The sequence below is a fragment of the Blennius ocellaris genome (assembly GCF_963422515.1).
Source record: "Blennius ocellaris genome assembly, chromosome: 2".
Classification (NCBI taxonomy): Eukaryota; Metazoa; Chordata; class Actinopteri; order Blenniiformes; family Blenniidae; genus Blennius; species Blennius ocellaris.
In genome coordinates this window covers 16,699,536-16,717,168 of record NC_137651.1, presented here as the reverse complement: position 1 = coordinate 16,717,168, position 17,633 = coordinate 16,699,536, and the positions used below count along the sequence as shown (strand labels likewise).

General features: G+C 41.7%; 1 protein-coding gene across 1 annotated transcript in view; it reads left to right on the top strand.

The window, feature by feature from the left end:
* The window catches only part of sphkap (SPHK1 interactor, AKAP domain containing), a gene marked incomplete at both ends in the record, with an annotated part of 32,732 nt that extends 16,433 nt beyond the window's left edge, over window positions 1–16,299 (top strand). The window contains 9 exons of the mRNA XM_080502790.1: window positions 4,342–4,401; window positions 4,984–5,124; window positions 6,274–6,538; window positions 7,662–11,028; window positions 12,568–12,729; window positions 13,616–13,699; window positions 14,725–14,768; window positions 15,244–15,428; window positions 16,144–16,299. Coding sequence (XP_080358916.1) covers window positions 4,342–4,401; window positions 4,984–5,124; window positions 6,274–6,538; window positions 7,662–11,028; window positions 12,568–12,729; window positions 13,616–13,699; window positions 14,725–14,768; window positions 15,244–15,428; window positions 16,144–16,299 — 4,464 coding nt within the window. The remainder of the gene's footprint in view (window positions 1–4,341; window positions 4,402–4,983; window positions 5,125–6,273; window positions 6,539–7,661; window positions 11,029–12,567; window positions 12,730–13,615; window positions 13,700–14,724; window positions 14,769–15,243; window positions 15,429–16,143) is intronic.
* Between the last annotated feature and the right edge of the window lie 1,334 nt (window positions 16,300–17,633).

The following is a 17,633-nucleotide window of genomic DNA, read 5'->3' as shown; positions in this document are numbered from 1 at the left end:
AATTACTGACGTCTTGTGTACTTAACTTCTGTGTTGGAGTGAAGCAACAAAATAATTGGAACTCAACACAAGTTCGGCTTGCCATTTCTGGGATGTGCAACTGCTTTTCAAGTTGAACAAAATGACGCTGCTTTGTTCAGTCAAATAGTGCCTTACATTCAATGAATTGCAATCCCTTGTATTCACACATATTATATTTCAGATATGTTTTTTTAATGATGTCACCAACTGGAGTTGCTCAAGTTTGTCTCTGTGTTTCATAAACATAAATAAATAATATTTTGTCACCGATTCGTGCACTGATCCATCAACATGACATTTAAAAAGTCCATCTGCTGATGAAAATGGCATTGATAGCAAGTAAAAAATCTGCTAAACTAATCCAGAGAAGACAACGAAGTCAATGTTAAGTTAGAGTTACTAAACCTGTGCTTTACTTATAGGTGATTCAAAGGCTGCAGAAGAATTGATCCCGTCTGGACCAGTGAGAGACATGAGTCAGAATGCAGAACATTTTTCTTTGTTGCTCTGTTGATACTTATATTGGATATGAATGTAAACATATATTATTTCTACAAAGCCTTGAGGTTTTGTCCTCGCCTTAACTACACAATTTAAGTCAATAATGATCTCTTTGGTGACATAAAGTAAAATTTTTGAAAATGTAGAACTTTGTGTAAGCTTGACAATTCCGTATCCACATTTACTACATGAATCTTTACTGACATTAAGTGTCTGTTAAAAATTGTTATTGCTGCCTTGTTGTTGAAGGATCTGAAGTGACTATTTTCAAATTGCCATAATGTAAAAAAAAAAAAGGACATACAGAAATGTGTCATATCCTATATTGTGGCTTTGTTTCAGTTCTGAGGCTCCTTCAAAAGAAATGATCCTCTCAGGTTTTAGAGGAGAGGTTCTTTTGAAGGCTGGGTCGTTTGCAGCAGTTTTCTGCTCATGGTGGCTTGGGAGCTGCTTTCCAGTTCCCTTCTTATTATAGTAATTTCTGCTCGGTTTGGTCTCAGCAGATCAGCAGCAAATGTGAGTAGAGTCACCCTGAGCCTGGCGTTGACTGTCTGCACCGGTGCTGAGCACAGCTGTAAATTTGCGCGGGTTGAGCACCCAGTGAAGCGAGAAAGCGAGGAGACACAAAAAGATCTCTGCTGCAGCCTGCGTTGTAACGCAACCTGAAGCTGTGTGAAGATGAATGTTGCTCTACGTAAGGTTTTATAGCTCCAAATAATTTGTGTTTAATTGGACCGTGAGGCAGGACGTTTTTATGAGCTTGTACCTTTGTGAAAAGGTATCGCAAGAGAACTCAGTTAAATTGGAGTCCTGACTATTTCACTCTGCACATGGTGACCTTTATGTTTTGACATTGACCGCGGTTTCACCTCAAAGGGAGAATATGTAGTACTTTCACCCTGACACTCCATCGCATGGCTACTTTTCTGTGAATAAGCTTTTTCATTGTGATAAACTCCACAGTGCGACTGTTCTCGTCAGCTCTTTGGAGCCTTTGCAGCTCCATATTTCCAGCACACAACTTAACTTTTTTGTTTGTTGATTCCCACTATTGTAATTTTGCTTCCAGTTGTAGTTGGCAGGCAGCACCTAGCTGTTAAACATAGTGGTGCAATTGGCCATAAATAAAGATGTCCATTGAGATTTCACAGAGAATGAACACAGAATTAAGCCAAAAGTGAATGTTTATCTTCAATTTATCTGGTTGGACAGAGACATGCTGTGCTCTATATCTGCTTGATGTGATTAATTAACAACCATTAGCTGAAAACTAACTGGTATCAACTTTAAAGGGGATTTTTGTGAGTCAGTGTGTCTGTAGTGTAGTTTTTACTACAGCTCAGTTGGGCAAAGATTACGGCAGAGGAAAGATAATAAATAATGCATCAATCTCGGAGCTTCTTCTTATGACTGCCTATCTCTCTTTTCTTGAGCACCATTCAAGAATCTCTCTCGTTCTCCTCTTATACTTTCCCACCTCTGTCTTTGTGTTTCTTTTGCTTTGGCCTTTTTCCTCGTGAACGTGCTGATGTTTATGTGGTCAGTCCCTCAGAGACCGGATGATAGAGGTGGCACTCTCCGCTATGCTTGTGAGAAAATGAAATCAGAGCGTGTCCCTGGGCTCCTGTCACCATCACAAACGGCTACATGCTTGTCGGCCTCCCAAAATTTGGAACAGCTACCTCCTGGCTCTCATGGTCTGATGGGGTAAATCGCTCTCTGTTGCTCTCAAGGTCAAAATCGTGGCTCATTTGCTCTGCCTGTGTCGTGTGCAGGCGATGTGTTGGCAAGGTGGGGAAGTTGTTAGTGCTGCTGTTTCTGGACTATGTTCCAGTTTTAGCACAAGTGAATCTTTCTGAAGTCTCAGAGCAAGAGAATATACACCTTTTCTTTTTAGCACTGAGCACACCGATCTGCATTCAGATACAGAACTAAACAAACTAGTAGCGTGGGTAAAGGTGCTATTGTCTTCCACATGATGGTCACCATGCCAGGGCAACATGTTGTTGTGAATAGTGTGCGTTACTCTAAGGTAATGTCCATTATTCTTTGACATTTAGGAGCTATTGTGACAGCAAGGTCCTCATCATACTCATTAAACTGATGTGAATTGCAGACAAGCAAATGAGCAAACTATTGTTATTAATTATTGAAAGGGAGAGGTGACAAAGGAGAAAGCCTCTTAGTGTTCAGATAAATGTTATAGGTGACGCATGCAATCCATGAAGGGCTCGGGATGAACAAAAAGAGACAATACACACAAAATTCGATTAGAGTGAAACAAAAAAGGGCTTTTAAAGATATTGTGTTGTTGTCAGCTGTCATGGACTTCACATTTTGTAATCTCAACTGCCCCACTTTTCCAGGAGAGTGTCCGTTATGACATTAGCTGTGATAGTTTGTGAAATATTGCGTTTGACTGGAGGATACCTGATTGAAGGTGAGGGGGGAAGCTGGCCTGTTCTGAATGTGCCACATTATCACTTCAGTTGAAGGACATTCTAAGTCATCTTTTGACTCTGCCGACATTTATATTTTTTCCCACTGTTTCGCCCTTTGCTTTTTAATCTTTTCGAAAAATCTAAATCATACTTCCTTCCAGAGGAATAAACACGTGCAAACTGTAACAGGATTACAGACAAATCACTGACCTATTTATTGCACCCTATATATGTTGCTTCAATGCTGCAAAAAATAATAAAAGAAAAATATCTGACAGCATGACAGGAGAGGGATTCTACACAGACCTTGTCGGTGCATTTTCTGTGGCACATATATTTTGACATGTAGTGAAAAAAAGAAATAGAGGAAGATCTAAACCATGTCGGGGAAGACTGTTGGATGATTCAAGAATCCCTTTGGCTCCTGAAGGGAAATTAAGTCAGATGCTGATGGATGTCAACATGTGATTATTTGACACCACATATATATTTTCTCAGCAGGGGAGGAAGTGGGAGATAGCAGCAGGTAGAACGGATATGGAGATGGAAGAGGTACAAAAAAAAAGATAGATAGATAGATAGCAGGATCCCACCTGCATGTGGTTTGCAGTGAAAAGAGAGAGTCTGCCTCTGTGACTCACATAATGACTAGCTTTGATTACAAATGGCAATTATGCTATAGCATTCAGTCAATATATAGGAGGCATGCGTTTGACACAAATATATAGGTAACTACAAACACTTAGGAGAACATTCTTCATATCCACTGAGTACTGCTGCCCTTGTGGGAGTTACCCTGCAGTTGGAGCTGTGCTTTTGCCACACAGCACGAAGTTGGTGATGCCAACCTGGATCAGTGGTGTCGAGAAGTCATTGGATAGTCCCAGACTCCCAGCACTGGCATGAAGACTCCATTACAGACAATTAAACCTGAAGCTAGAGGCAAAGTCATGTGTGGCACGGAGACGAGGCCATGGGGACTTGGGACAGAGGCAGTGAAAAAGTGGAGAAAGTGGAAGGGAAAAATGTTGGAAGAGATGTGAAGTGAAAGCAAATCCTATTTAAAACACACCTGCTTCAACTGCTGGGAGATGAAAAGTCTTGTCGGAGTTGGCTCAGGGAGTGCCCTACTGTGGTTATTCACTCAAAATAGACAGCTGCTGTCGTGTTTGATGGTGAGCCACGTAGAGGAGCGGCTCACCATCATTCTGTTGGGTTTGTAAGCTTTTCCATGAAAAATTGCCCGTTGGAAAAGCTGATGGGGCAACGTTACCATTACAACCTTCCCATATTTGGCATGTGGCACATGTTTTGCTCTATTTGGATCATTTTACCACTTTCACACTGATGCCCATCATTTTTGTTTTATCTCTTTCAGATGTGTTTCATCAATCTGGACCCTCAGAAAACAGACTGTCGGGATGATAAAAACACCAAGGTGAGCAAAACTCTACAGAACTGACATACTAATAAATGTCTGTGGTCTCAATTGTGACATTTCTCTTCATGGATCGCCTGCAAAACATGTGCAAACCAGAACAAAATCTGTTTGCCTATGCGCACGATTTAGCCTTTTTCTTTTGGATCTTAATGATTTAGCCCCTTTGTCCACACTCACTTCTTTCTTTCATGGCCCCCAGTTGGTCGTCGTCGTCCCCCCCCCCCCCCCTTTTTTTTTTTTTTTTGCTTTCACACTTATGTAGGAAATCTGTTCATTGTTTTTCAGATGTACTTTGGCTTAGTTGCCATGGATTCAAGGTCATTACCCAGAATTACAGGGCTGACTTGTTGAAATGAGGCGCAGATTTTGCAGCCTTTTGCAGCTGTTGGTGGCAGTCGTGGGCAATTACTAACTGCCTGACGTGGTTCAAGTCTTTTCACAGGAAGGGTCTTATAATTATGTGTCAATGACATTGAGCCACTGGAAACATATTATGTTCAGCTTTTGAAGTCACTCAAACAAAAGCTTTTTTCATCAACACCTTGCACTCACTCACTGTGCTCGCTGTGTGTCTTGCAGAAATTGGCATCAGTATCTCCAGACCTGCCAAAGCTCGTTGAATTACTGACTGTCCACCAACCAAAGGAAAACGAGATCCTACTGCTCGGTGGCCTCGAAGCTTCAGACACATGCCAAACGCACCCACACTCCCCCCCACAGGTGAGTCCACAGTGAACTCCTTATTCCCTGGAAGTATTTCCAGCCTTTAAATGAACTGGCCTGGACTGTGAGGCGCAGTGCAAGCTGTCCTATTGTACTGCAGGTTTGTGTGGTTAGACTCAAACCCTTTTTGTTCCAAAAACAAATATAAGAACGGCATTCATGCAGTAATTCTCCCCATTTCACCTCAATACAAGTGTCTCCTTATATTCTGTAGCATAGAGCTATCCTAACAAACACCAAACTGTGATTGAGTTTATTTGACCTGAAATCTATGTTGTGTGGCCCATTCACAATCAGATAATACACTGAAATCCACATGATACATTTACAGCATATACCGATGTGTATATTGCTTCCATGATGCACTGAGTGGATGTTTACTTATTTCATGCCTGCACAAATCTTGCCTTTAAGCCTTACCAGATGTTGCAAAAGTTGCATGTTTCCTGCTGAGTAGACAGATGTGCAATTGACAATAGACTAACAGGCATAAAATGATGCCAACACACTGAACTATAATTCAAAACACATTAGAATTGTGTCCATAATAGACTAATACCTTCTCATGAGCCTTCCGTAAATGGCATCATATAGAACTACAGCTGTAAACAGTCCATGGCCTGTACAGATAATTACACCTTTATGACCATTGTATGCAAATTCCATATTATGGTGAATAAAATGCAAGAAAAAAATGGGTTGTAAACTGTACAGTGTTTGTAAAGTGTCTTAATTTCTGAGTCATTATGTGTTGACAGTGTGTTTACATAGTCAATGTGGACTATGCCTGTCAAATCATGTATAGAGTTTGCACTATAGAGCTGCTTTATTCGGTGAACATAACAGCTCGATCATAAAATCAACTTACACAGAGCATTTAAAATTTTCTGTATGTTTATTATTGAGGTGATATTCTTTTAGCAGGTCACGTTACATTGATAAATGTTTCATAAATTTAAAGGAAAAAAATACAATGGTAAATGGCAACTACTTGACCCCCTGATTTTTCTTTCCAGCCATTATCACATCTCTGGCACGGCCAATGGAGGCCATCCTCATACTTTTAAAAACCACTGCTTTGTGTTTGTGTCTGATTGATGCATGTTGTTTGTGTGGTTACAATAAGAGCTGCATTCTTCTTTTCAGGGTGGGCAGCAGAGAGGCACGGGCATGTGTCTGGTTCACTGTTCAGAGAAGAGATGCCCCACACCACCCAGCAGCATCATTTTCGAGATCAACAAGTTTCTCATTGGTCTGCAGTGGGGTAAAGAGCGCCAGTTTCAGCAGGGCCGAGCAGCCGGGCATCGGGTTGATGATGACACTAATCGCTCAATTTCATCCATCGAAGAAGACTTCCTTACTGCATCAGAACATCTGGGAGATGACAGTGAGGACGATGGCTTCAGAAATGGTGAGCCTCATTATTTCCACTGAGGGGCTTTTGTTTTCAGCGGTACTTCAATATTAATTGATAAAATATGTCAAAATCCTTGAAAATTGGCAGACAGTAAGACCAGTGAGGAGATCTTTAAGCTTTCATATTGATCAAGTATTAATTTAAATTTCTTGCATACAGTATTTTTTGATATCTTTTTGCTTTTCACGCTCATATAAGATGATTACTCAAACTATTAATTCCGGATACCAAATTTTATGTAAAAAAAAAATTATAAATCATGTTTTTCTTCTGGCCTGTTATAAAGTAGTTTTCATTTGTGCATTTTTGTGTTATATTTGTATTAAAGCATTCAAGTTGATGTTGTGTCAGTTTATCTTGTTCAAAGTCATCATATTTATTTAGGTTTACTTTGTGTCCCACACAAAGGATAACAAATTAATTCTACATACCCTTTACTTCAGTCTACACCTACTACCCATGCAACATGTTACTATAGTGGCCTGGCTGTAATGTAAACATTCATGAACAACCAGAGTGAATCAAACAGTGAACATAAAAGCAGCCATTCTATTCTGACTTCTTAAACTAGGTGATATCTCTCTGCAGCTTCATTTGATCACATAAAAACAAGAATGAGGCCATTTTTAAGCTAACAAGTTTCTTTAAACCTTTTCAGCATTGTATGTATGGTATATTGCACAAATTGTTTGTGTTTTAATGTGAACATGTCATTTTCTACACAATCTGCTAAAAAGTTACTGAACATATTCTACTGAATTATTGTCTACAATAACTTTCTTCTACAGCACTCACCCTCTTCAGTCCCACATACTTTGCAAAATGCAGTGAATATCCAGACTGACTTTACTTTAATGAACACTATGTTACATTATAACACAGCCCATATGTTGTAATAATTGCATAATGATGTCGATAAATAGACCATTTTGGATAAGAAGGATTTTCAAAAATGTTGTCTGCTGAGAAATTGAGCATGACCATAGTTACATAACTTAGCTCCTAAAGACAGTGAAGGGTAATTCTCCTCACAGTTTGACTTTTCAAAAACTGATGGAGCTGCTTTCTAATCGGTTCAGAAGTGCTTTATTCCCTGTCTTTGCGTGTTTCTTCACAGAGCCAGAGTGTGGTGACCTGGGAGAGAGCATGGTAGAGGTGGCACAGAAACACTGCGTCAGAATTGCATGTCACAGAGGACAGCTGGCTCGTCATCAGAGCAGGGATGATTCTGAGGTGAAAAAGGAAAGGCCTCAGACCTCAGCCCTCAATACCAAGGAATCTGCTGGTCACTACGCTACCAATCTTGCTGAGTCAGTATTGCAAGATGCCTTCATACGACTCTCACAAGATGAAGCTTCCTTCGTCTCTGAAGCAGCCGTCAGTGTGTCCCTCTCAAGTCGTCTGCCCAGCTCCAACGGTCCTACTAAGACCAAAGATGCTGCTCAGCAACGTACCTGCTCTTTTGAACTTCCAAAAATTGTTATAGTTCAGAGTCCAGACAACATTGATGGCACAGCAGAATGGCCAGAGACCCAGGTGCCTCACGTGCCTGAGCCAAACATGACTGCCAAAGCCAGGGAAATGCCACAGGGTGAGACACAAGTTCAAACTTCCAACCATAATGGAATACACACATCCAAACATGTTGAGGTTGCCTTGGCTTGTGCTGCCAATGTTATCGGCACCATTACTACTCCACAGCTGACAGAGAAACTTGTTACCGAATCAGCTTCTGAAGATGAACCTGAGGAGGAGCTGCAAGAACCAGACGAGAGGGGAGACTACTCCTTTTCCTCAGCTATGTGTGGCATGGCTCAGGTAGCTGGTGCAGTAGCAGCTGTGGATCTAACAGAGGAACCAGGAGATGGGATGGATTCTGATACAGATTCAGCTGAAATTTACACTGCATCGCGTGGTCTGATGTCTGCTGCAGAAGCCACTGCAGCCTTCACACTGCACTGCAGTGTGGCAGAAGGTACCTGTGTTGAAGCTTTCCGTGCCAATATTGCTGAGGTCCTGCACCGGGAAGCAGCTGAGGTTTTGACTCAACCACAAGGCTATAAAAGTGTGGCCCATTTGCTGGAGACTACTCATAACAAGATAGTAGATGGAATCACATGTCCAAAGAAGTGCTGCACAGATGAGATAGAGGTGGATGACTTAATAAATGAGGTAGCAGACAGCTTATTTAAGCATGCTCTGGAGAAAGCAAAAAAGAAAAAGGAGCTTGAAGGTGCTGAAAAAGAATCCCCAAGCCTCCAGGTTTTTCTGCAGGACAGTGTGAACAATTTGCTGTTTGATATTCTTTGCCTGACACAGAAGAAAATCAGTCATATCTCAAGTGTTGACAACGGATCATGCGAAACGCAAGATACTTGTGCTAAGAAGCCTGCCACTGCCAAGGAAAGCAAAGACCCATTAAGTCAGTTACAGTGCTTAGTTGGTCATTCCACTAACATTGACAGCGGGACTGTACACTACTCAGATAAGTCAACGATGCTTCCAGCGCAGAAGCAGAAAAACGTGCTTGAGGAAAATAATGTCATTGCACCTCCTTCCACATCACACATCAAAGAACAACTGCAGCAGTCAATATGCAGACAAAGTCAGTCGAAGCCCACCTCCTCCCTGGCCAAAGACTTGTCTGACCACCAGCACAGCAACAATGCCATCAGAGAACCTTTAAGTGAAATACCAGTTAACAGCACAGAGAGGAGGGGTCGGCTAGTGACAGGCAGTGACAGCAGACAGTCGTCCCTAACACCACAGTCCTCCCTCAATTCCTGCAGTTCGCTGCTGTCGTTCAAAATGGACTCTGAATCCAGGACACCAATCACTTGCTATGCTGATGATTTAGCTGCAACAGTGGTGTCTATGGCCACAGAACTAGCAGCCATTTGTCTGGAGAACTCCACTGGTAAACAACCATGGTTCTGTGCCCTAAAAGGGGCAATGTCAGAGGGCCCAGAAGCCTACTTGCTCCCTGCTTGCCGCACAGTTTTCCGGAGAAAAGAGGGTTCGAGCAGCATCGCTGCCTCCAAGAAACATCGGGCACCGCGCCTGAGTGAGATAAAGAGAAAAACAGAGGAGCAGCCGGAGTTAATGGAGCGCCTTGTTAACCGGGTGGTAGATGAGACAGTCAACCCTGATGAACCACAAGATCCGTTTGCCCTCTTTGCTTCTGAAGTCACAGCAAGAATAATGAATTGCCCTGAACTCAATGTTGTGGATACCTCCAAAACAGGACAGCAACGCAGCAGGCTGCAGTGTGAGAGGTGGAGTCGTGGGAAGGCCTCCAGTTATGAGAGTATCCCAGAAGAAGATGCAGACCCCTCAGGAACACTCAACACCCTGGGCCCCGGCAGTCGTTTAGGCCAGAACTTGAGCCGTGGTAGCTCCATCTCCAAGCAGTCCAGCTGTGAGAGCATTACAGATGAATTCTCGCGATTCATGGTGAACCAGATGGAAACTGAGGGCAGAGGCTTTGACCTTCTGCTAGATTATTATGCAGGGAAGAATGCCAGCAGTATCCTGGCTGCAGCTGTTCAACAGGCTGCATCAAAGAAAAATGGTCACCTCAATGTCAGGGCTTCATCCTGCCTGTCAAAACAGTCAAGCACAGAGAGCATCACTGAGGAGTTCTACAGGTTTATGCTTCGGGATATGGACAAGGAAAACAAAGAATATGGCATTGCCAAGACTAAAGAGTGGAGCAACAGCCTGTTCCCCCCTTCCCCAAGAACACCCTTCTGTATACGACAATCCTCAGTTCCAGATCGACGCTCCTCAGACTCACGACTGACCGTCAACTCTCCTATTAAAGCCAATTCTTTCGATGGATTTGCTCGCAATGTGCATGGAGACACGTTAAATATCTACCCCACCAACTCAGTGTCAGCAACAGGGTTGTGCAAGTCAGACACTTGCCTCTACCAAAGGGGTAAGACTGACCAGATAACGGATATGCTGATTCATGAGACCTGGTCAAACTCCATAGAATCCTTAATGAGAAAAAACAAGATCATTGCTGATCCAGAAGACAGTATTGAGTTAGAGGCTGCAGGTGACTCTCAGCCCCATGTGGAGCAATTTGCCAATCGCCTGGCAGCTGACATTGTGGACATCAGCAAATGTGGACGTGGAACACAGCAAGATGTAGCTGGGCAGCATATGCCTGGGTTGCACTCACAGCAGCACATGCCTGTTGGCGAACGAAGGAGGGGATTTAAACAATCTCATCTGAGTTGCAGTCGGAGTAGGTCCAGCCAGGAGCAAGCTGGCACAGGAGTCAGCTCTGGGTCCTGTGATAGCAGTGTGCCTTGCTTGAGGGGTCCCAGGGATGTACCACTGATCCACATTGAGACAGACCACAGGGACGAAGAGGCCCCAAGAATCCCTGAAAGGACAGGAGGGAGAGCTCAGGAAACATCCTCAGACATGACAGCTACCAAGCAATCAGAGAGAGCAACTACCAACTGCAGCAGGTATGACACTGTTAACAGTCTTTCTGAGTAAGAGTCACAGTCCGACAGCCAAAAAGGTTTTTATTGCCAAAATCAACATTCAGGTGATGGGAAAATTACCCTAAGAACAAGAAATAATTTATCCCATACTTATTTTTAGAATCAACATTGTGCTGTTTAGTGCTGTTACAAAAAACAGCACTAAACAAATTCATGTCGACAGCCTGGAGTTTGATCAAAGCATAGCAGGTACACAGCGGATGTATTTACAAAGAGAATAATCTATTTTAGCAATGCTTAAGGTTTGACAAATCTTGAGCTTGTCTGTGACACACTGTCTCAGTGATGAACTGTGTGAGCAGAATGTATTTAGTGGCTTTATCTTTTTTCCACTCAGAGGCCATTGAACTCCTCATCTCACTCAAATATGGATGCGGCTACTAAAACTACAAAACTCAAATAGGCATTCAGATTCCTTAGACAAAAATTCAATAATACATATTTGTTGGTTTCATTGCCATTAGGACATGGGTTCAGCAATATTGTCAGCAATTTCCAATGTCTTGAGTGGTCATTCACAGAAACAAAATACAGCAGTATGTCCCCGAGGTCATTTTCTTAGACACTTTGTGGTACTGAAGATTAGATCACAACGTGTCACTGTCTTGAACAATGACACTACAAAAACAGTAAATGGTAATGCAAATGTGCCAGAGAGATAAAGCAGAGTAAAACTCCTCCACCCAAATGAAATTGGATTGTCATAATGAGCCACAAGAGGTTTCAGGGAAAGCTGTACGTCTCCCAGTCTCTCAAGCCACTGGAGAGGCGCAAGACATGCTTCTTTTCACTTTACAATACATGTAATCCAAAAACAACTGGAGTGCATCTGCTTTTCCCTTGAGTGGATTTCAACTGCTCGCCCAGTCAATAAAACCTGATTTCCCTCCAGAATTGTTGAGGATGGCAGCTCTCAATCATCTGATTATGGCTTAATTTCATCAGTTCCCTTGAAGACACTGTGAATCCAACAGTGCGTGTGGGAGCTGCTGTTTGCATTAGTGATGATTTAATTAATTAGCTTTTTCATGTGCTTGGTAGTGTTTCGACTTTTTAAAGAAAGTAATTCTCATTCACTGCAGAACTGGTCTCAGTACAGTGTGTTTACTTACAGAAAATAATTGATTACTGTTCACCATTCAGTACTGTGATGAGTACACAACAGTAACATCTGGAATCTTTTTGTGTAGTTTATTTAAAATATTAGGCATTTTGAAAACAGTGTTTTGACTTCGTCTTGGTGAGTTCAAACAGGAACTGTGGCCTCAAATTGAGAGTGAGATGCCAAACCAATTGGAAGTTTAGTAGTATATTATCAATAACTGTGTTTACTATAGCCCTTTTAAAATGAATATGACGTTTTCATACCGATACATCTTTAGTGGTTTCAAACTTTAATAATGAATAGAGAAGTGAAGGAATAGGAGCCACACATTGCAGCAGAACTTGTGCACAATCACTGGATGGTCACCCCACCATCTTGCGGTTTGCTCTCCCCAGCAGTGAGAGGGACAGGCCCGCCGCGGCGGTGGCTGCTGTAGTGAAGCGGGACAAGCGTTCTATGAGTGCTAGCAGTGAAGAGAGCATGGGGAGCTGGTCTCATATAACCCCCGAAGATGACCCCCACGAGGAGACCAGTAGTTTTATCCAGCTGAGCGAGGGGTCAGTAACCGTTGCTCCTTGACACTGCTCCAAACGCTGCTATTCCCACCCTCACCCCACTCTCATTGGCCCATTGCTACTGACACCTGTTTTCTCCCGTGCCGACGCCAATTTACTCCCTGCCATCGCAATATCCGCACCAGCTGAAGCAGTGTATGGCAGAGAGCACAGGGTTAAACCACCGCCAGAAGCACACCAGAAGACAAGCTCGAAACATTTCCACATCATTCTCTGCTTCATCAAAACAAGTTCAAATACACAAACCGTCACATTAAATACTATCTGCTACAGTAACTGTCAAAAATAATAGTACGAATGCCAAGTGATGATCGTAAATTACATGTAGAAATGCATTTATGTTCCCAACACGTTGATGTGTAGATTATAGAAGAGGCATGAAGATGAAAGGTTTGACCAGTTCAGTTTAGCAATAGTTATATAGTCATGTGCGACACCATAACACTTGCTGCTCCTCACAACCTCTCTGTCCATCTACCCGCTTACTTGAACTCCACCTCATCCCTGATCCATGCTGTGACACGAGGGCATGGCTGCCAGTCTTGCCTGTCCACCCTACCCACCCGAACTGTCTCCAGATCTCCTCATCCACGCACTCAGGCCGGCCTGCTGCCAGACAGAAATCACCAGCTCTTCCAGCCTCAGCGTCCAATTCTGCTGCAGCTGCTATTTATATGTTAATCACCAGCTAACAAACAACATGACCTGCATTGCTGAGCTTGGTTATTGTTCTTTTCACACGTCACTGATCATGTTGGGTATCTCAAGACATCGCAAAAATGGATGCTATTTCTTTCTTTCTTTCTTTCTTTCTTTCTTTCTTTCTTTCTTTCTTTCTTTCTTTCTTAATTGCTGAATTGATTTGCAGGAATGGGACCAGCAGCACATCCAGCCTCGGCCTGGTAGACCTGGATACTTTTTCCGATGTGCCCACTCAGAGCACAGTAATAAGGTATATTTCACTGTCGGAGGCTGTCATCTTATTTTTCTGTCAATCTTCTATGCATAATGATATTTAAAATAGTGATTAGAATCTATTCAATATAGTCCATTGATAAGGTGACACGGGTGGTACGTATTTACATGAAAGGAATGGTTCAACATTACAGCTGACAGTCTGGGATAGTCTGTCCAAATACATACTGTATGTGTGAAAATTGCCCAAGAAAATATTTAAAGGCATTTTAATATGTTGTGGTGACTGGACAATAAATAATAGTCCCAATTAAGAGGCAAATCATGTGATCTGCTTCCCAACAGTTAGCTTTGAAATATGTCCTGTGTCTTCTGAACTACTGGAGGGGGCAAGGCTTTGTCTGCTCTCAGTTTATAAAAGTATGAGACCATAACAAGACTCTTTCTAGAATCAAGAAAAGCTGCTGCTTTTGTCTGCTGCTGAGAGCGGGTGTTTCCAATCACATTTGGCTTCATTGTAATGTTTTTGCAAACAAGAGATAGGAAACAAGGTCTGCATCTTTTCTTCGAGGCAATCTTGAAGTAGTCCATAGAAAGAATGGTGGGAAGTACTAGTCTAGAGGTCAAAGCAGGATAACTTTTGAATGAAGAAAACTTTTCAAAGGCCTGTGACTGTGTCCTTCGAACAGCACTGATACTTTAGATCCATTCAATATCTCCCTTTTCAGGTGTGTGACTGATACTACTTGTATGGCAGTAACCTTTAAGCTCAATCTTATGGAAAACGTTCCTTTGTGAGGGCTTCTTGTGTTGAAGTGAATACATCTAAAATCTGAACCATTTTGTTTCTGTATACAGACACTGCGGCTCCAATGATTACTGGTTATCTTATGCACACAGATTACAAAATGTTGCACAACAGTTTTTACAAGTGCCACACATTTTGCGTGAAAAAATATGTATACACTTAAATATCTTACATTGTTGCCTAAATATGTATGACATCTTTGAAAGTGATAATTTATGTTATTGTAGAATTTTCATATTTGTCTTTTCTTACAGTGAGGAGAACGCCAACCTGGCACGAACCAAGGAGAATGTCTTAGGTAAGTGTCATCATGAATTTACATGTTTTTTGTAACTGTTAATTATTCACCTCAATCTGTTTTAACATCTAATTTCTCACCCCGAGCCCGCGATACTGGCAGGGCGTTCTAATATGATGTGCAGGAGGAGATGGGTCTCAGTGATTAATCCCTGGTGAAAATGATGAACTTAATTACAAGGGGTTATAGTTTCTGATGGTCATAAAAATAAAAGGGCCCGTGTATCTGCAAGAAGTTCATCTATCTTGAATGACTTGAACTACAATGAGGTTTTTCTTGAGATTTGATTGATTTCCATGTGCTCACATTGAATTGTTTGTGTGGCTGCATGCAACGAGTGAGCATGTCACAGCAAGTATGGAGAAAAGAAGGTATAGCTTGCAATGGCCTGAATCATTTTGAGAGTGAGGTGAACACCACAGGTAATATTAATATGTGTTAAGAACAGTATGTCCTGTCAACGTTGATGTTTCAGAGAGCGGATCAGCGAGGGCAGCAGGCAGCGGGAGTAACCTCAGGGAACTGTTGGTAGTGAACTGCGAACTGGAGCCAGAGTGTGTGGACTCAGAGCTCAGAGTGGCTCTGCAGTGGATCGCTGCGTCCGAGCTGGGCCTGCCGACGCTCTACTTCAGGAAGTCTAAAGAGAAGAGGGTTGCAAAGGTAAGCACATTTTTAAGAAAGATCCTGACGTGCACCCACATGGCATTAATTTAGTACTGCTGTTGCTACTGAAAATCTTTATATGATGTTGTTTAACCTAAAGTGGGACAGGGATCACATATTTTTCCAGGTTTCAGGTCTGAAACCTATGGCTCTCATTAGTGGCTCTCTGGGGCCTCCAGAAAATCAGATTTTATCCTTTAAAAAAAAAAAAAAAAAAAAACTTATTCTTATTATATTTGCATGACATGTTTTTTGTTTTTTTACAAAGAAAAACTCTTAGACTCTTATCTCCTTGCTAAAATGTCTAAAACACATATAAAAGTGCAAAAACATAAATCTGTTTTAGGTGTTGTTGATTATGGAAATTCTATTACTGTTTGCCCATCTCAATGTAATCAAACTGTTAAATAACTCATCAATATGTAATCTAAATAGGAGAAAAGTAATTTTTAAATATGACTACTGTGACTTAAAACAAAACAAAATATCCAATACATTATTTTCATGATTTCTAAAATAATAAAGATGAAACAAACAAGGATTAGAGCAGTTCAATTAATCCAAAGTAAATGGACGTTTCACAGAAAAATTAACTTTCAAATTTCAAATTGTTGAGTTGCACCCGTACATAACTGAAGAACAAATTAATAAGATTGAGAATATTGACACATACTGATGCTGATTGCTTGGTTTTTCTTGCGTGTTCTCTCAGTTCCAGAGGGTGGTCCACCTCATGTCCCAAAAGGCCTGGCGGATCACGGACCTGTTCGGCGCTGTGGTTCAGTTCTGTAAGCTGCAGGAGGAAGAGGAGGAGGCGGGCCGCTTGCTCCAGTCCAGCCTGTTCGATTGGCTGTTGGAGACTCTTTAGGATGGACTTTTCATACCCCAACGGACTCTTAGCAGTTTGTCCTCCTATCATCAAGTGATCAGGCTGGAAGCACAAAGCTAATCAGCATATTTGAGAAAGCCGGACCTCCTAATGTTGTAGTTTGTCATCAATCAATTGACCAATCTCCCTTTAACTAAAGCATGTTTAGATTTACCTCTCGAATAACACACACACACACACACACACACACACACACACACACACACACACACACACACACACACACACACACACACACACACACACACACACACACACACACACACTGTAGGTATATGGGCGGGGCATTCCTAATGGGAACGAACTCCCCCTCAAAAGATTATAGTCAGCGGGTTCTAACCGCTCCAGATTATATATTGCTATATATTTGCAGACTCTCACAGCTAAATTATGTTATTTATTTATTACAAGCGAACACATGTGAATAGAAGTATCTATTACAGCACAGGGTAATCAGGTTGAATTCTCCCCACAATGCAACATGCGCAAACCTTTTTCTTTTTTTTTCCTTGATTTTTTTTATTTTTTAACCAATACTACTTTGTAAAAGAGGCTGTGAACATATAAGCCCAGAGAAAGCACTTTCACTTTCCCCTGATAGTTATTTAGGAGTGCACATTTGCTCAGTGTAACCAAAATCATTCATGAGTTTGTTGTGTTCATCGGCCAACTTAACACCTCTGTTGTGACTTTGAAATTCAGTTCAAAGTGAGTATGTCTTTTTGTCCATGTTACTTGAGAGCTGATTATTTTGGGATCGCTGTCCTGTACATAGTGTAGATTTGGAACTGCTGCACCTTGGAGTAGTGGACTGCTCTCTTTAGCTTTTATTAAGTCTGGAAAGACAGAGTAAAGTTTGAAATGTAGAATTTATATGTGGATTTGGTCTGTTCTTTTCTCTATTTAGTGGTACTCTCGTGTTACATCAGTGTTGGGGTGGTGGGAAAAAAAAGCACAGGATTCAGCTGTAAACTGTCATCGTAGAACTGAATGTAATTATCTTTTGACATCAATAAATTTCTGTGATGGTGAAATACAAGCAGTTTTGACCATTCGTAACGTGTAACTGCAGTGCAATAAAGAGTGCTCAGGAAGATTATTTAACCAAGGCTTTATTACATGTCATGCCTGGTTTACCAACTCGTGTCTCACAAGTGCAGGGAGAACATAAAGTAATTTAATCCCAGCCAGGAAGCTACTGAAAAAAACCTTTATCACAACCAAAATGTGATATCAGACATACTGTTTGGAACAAAATATCATAAAAAGATCTGTTATCTGATAATGTACTCGTAAAGCTTAAAAAATAGGCA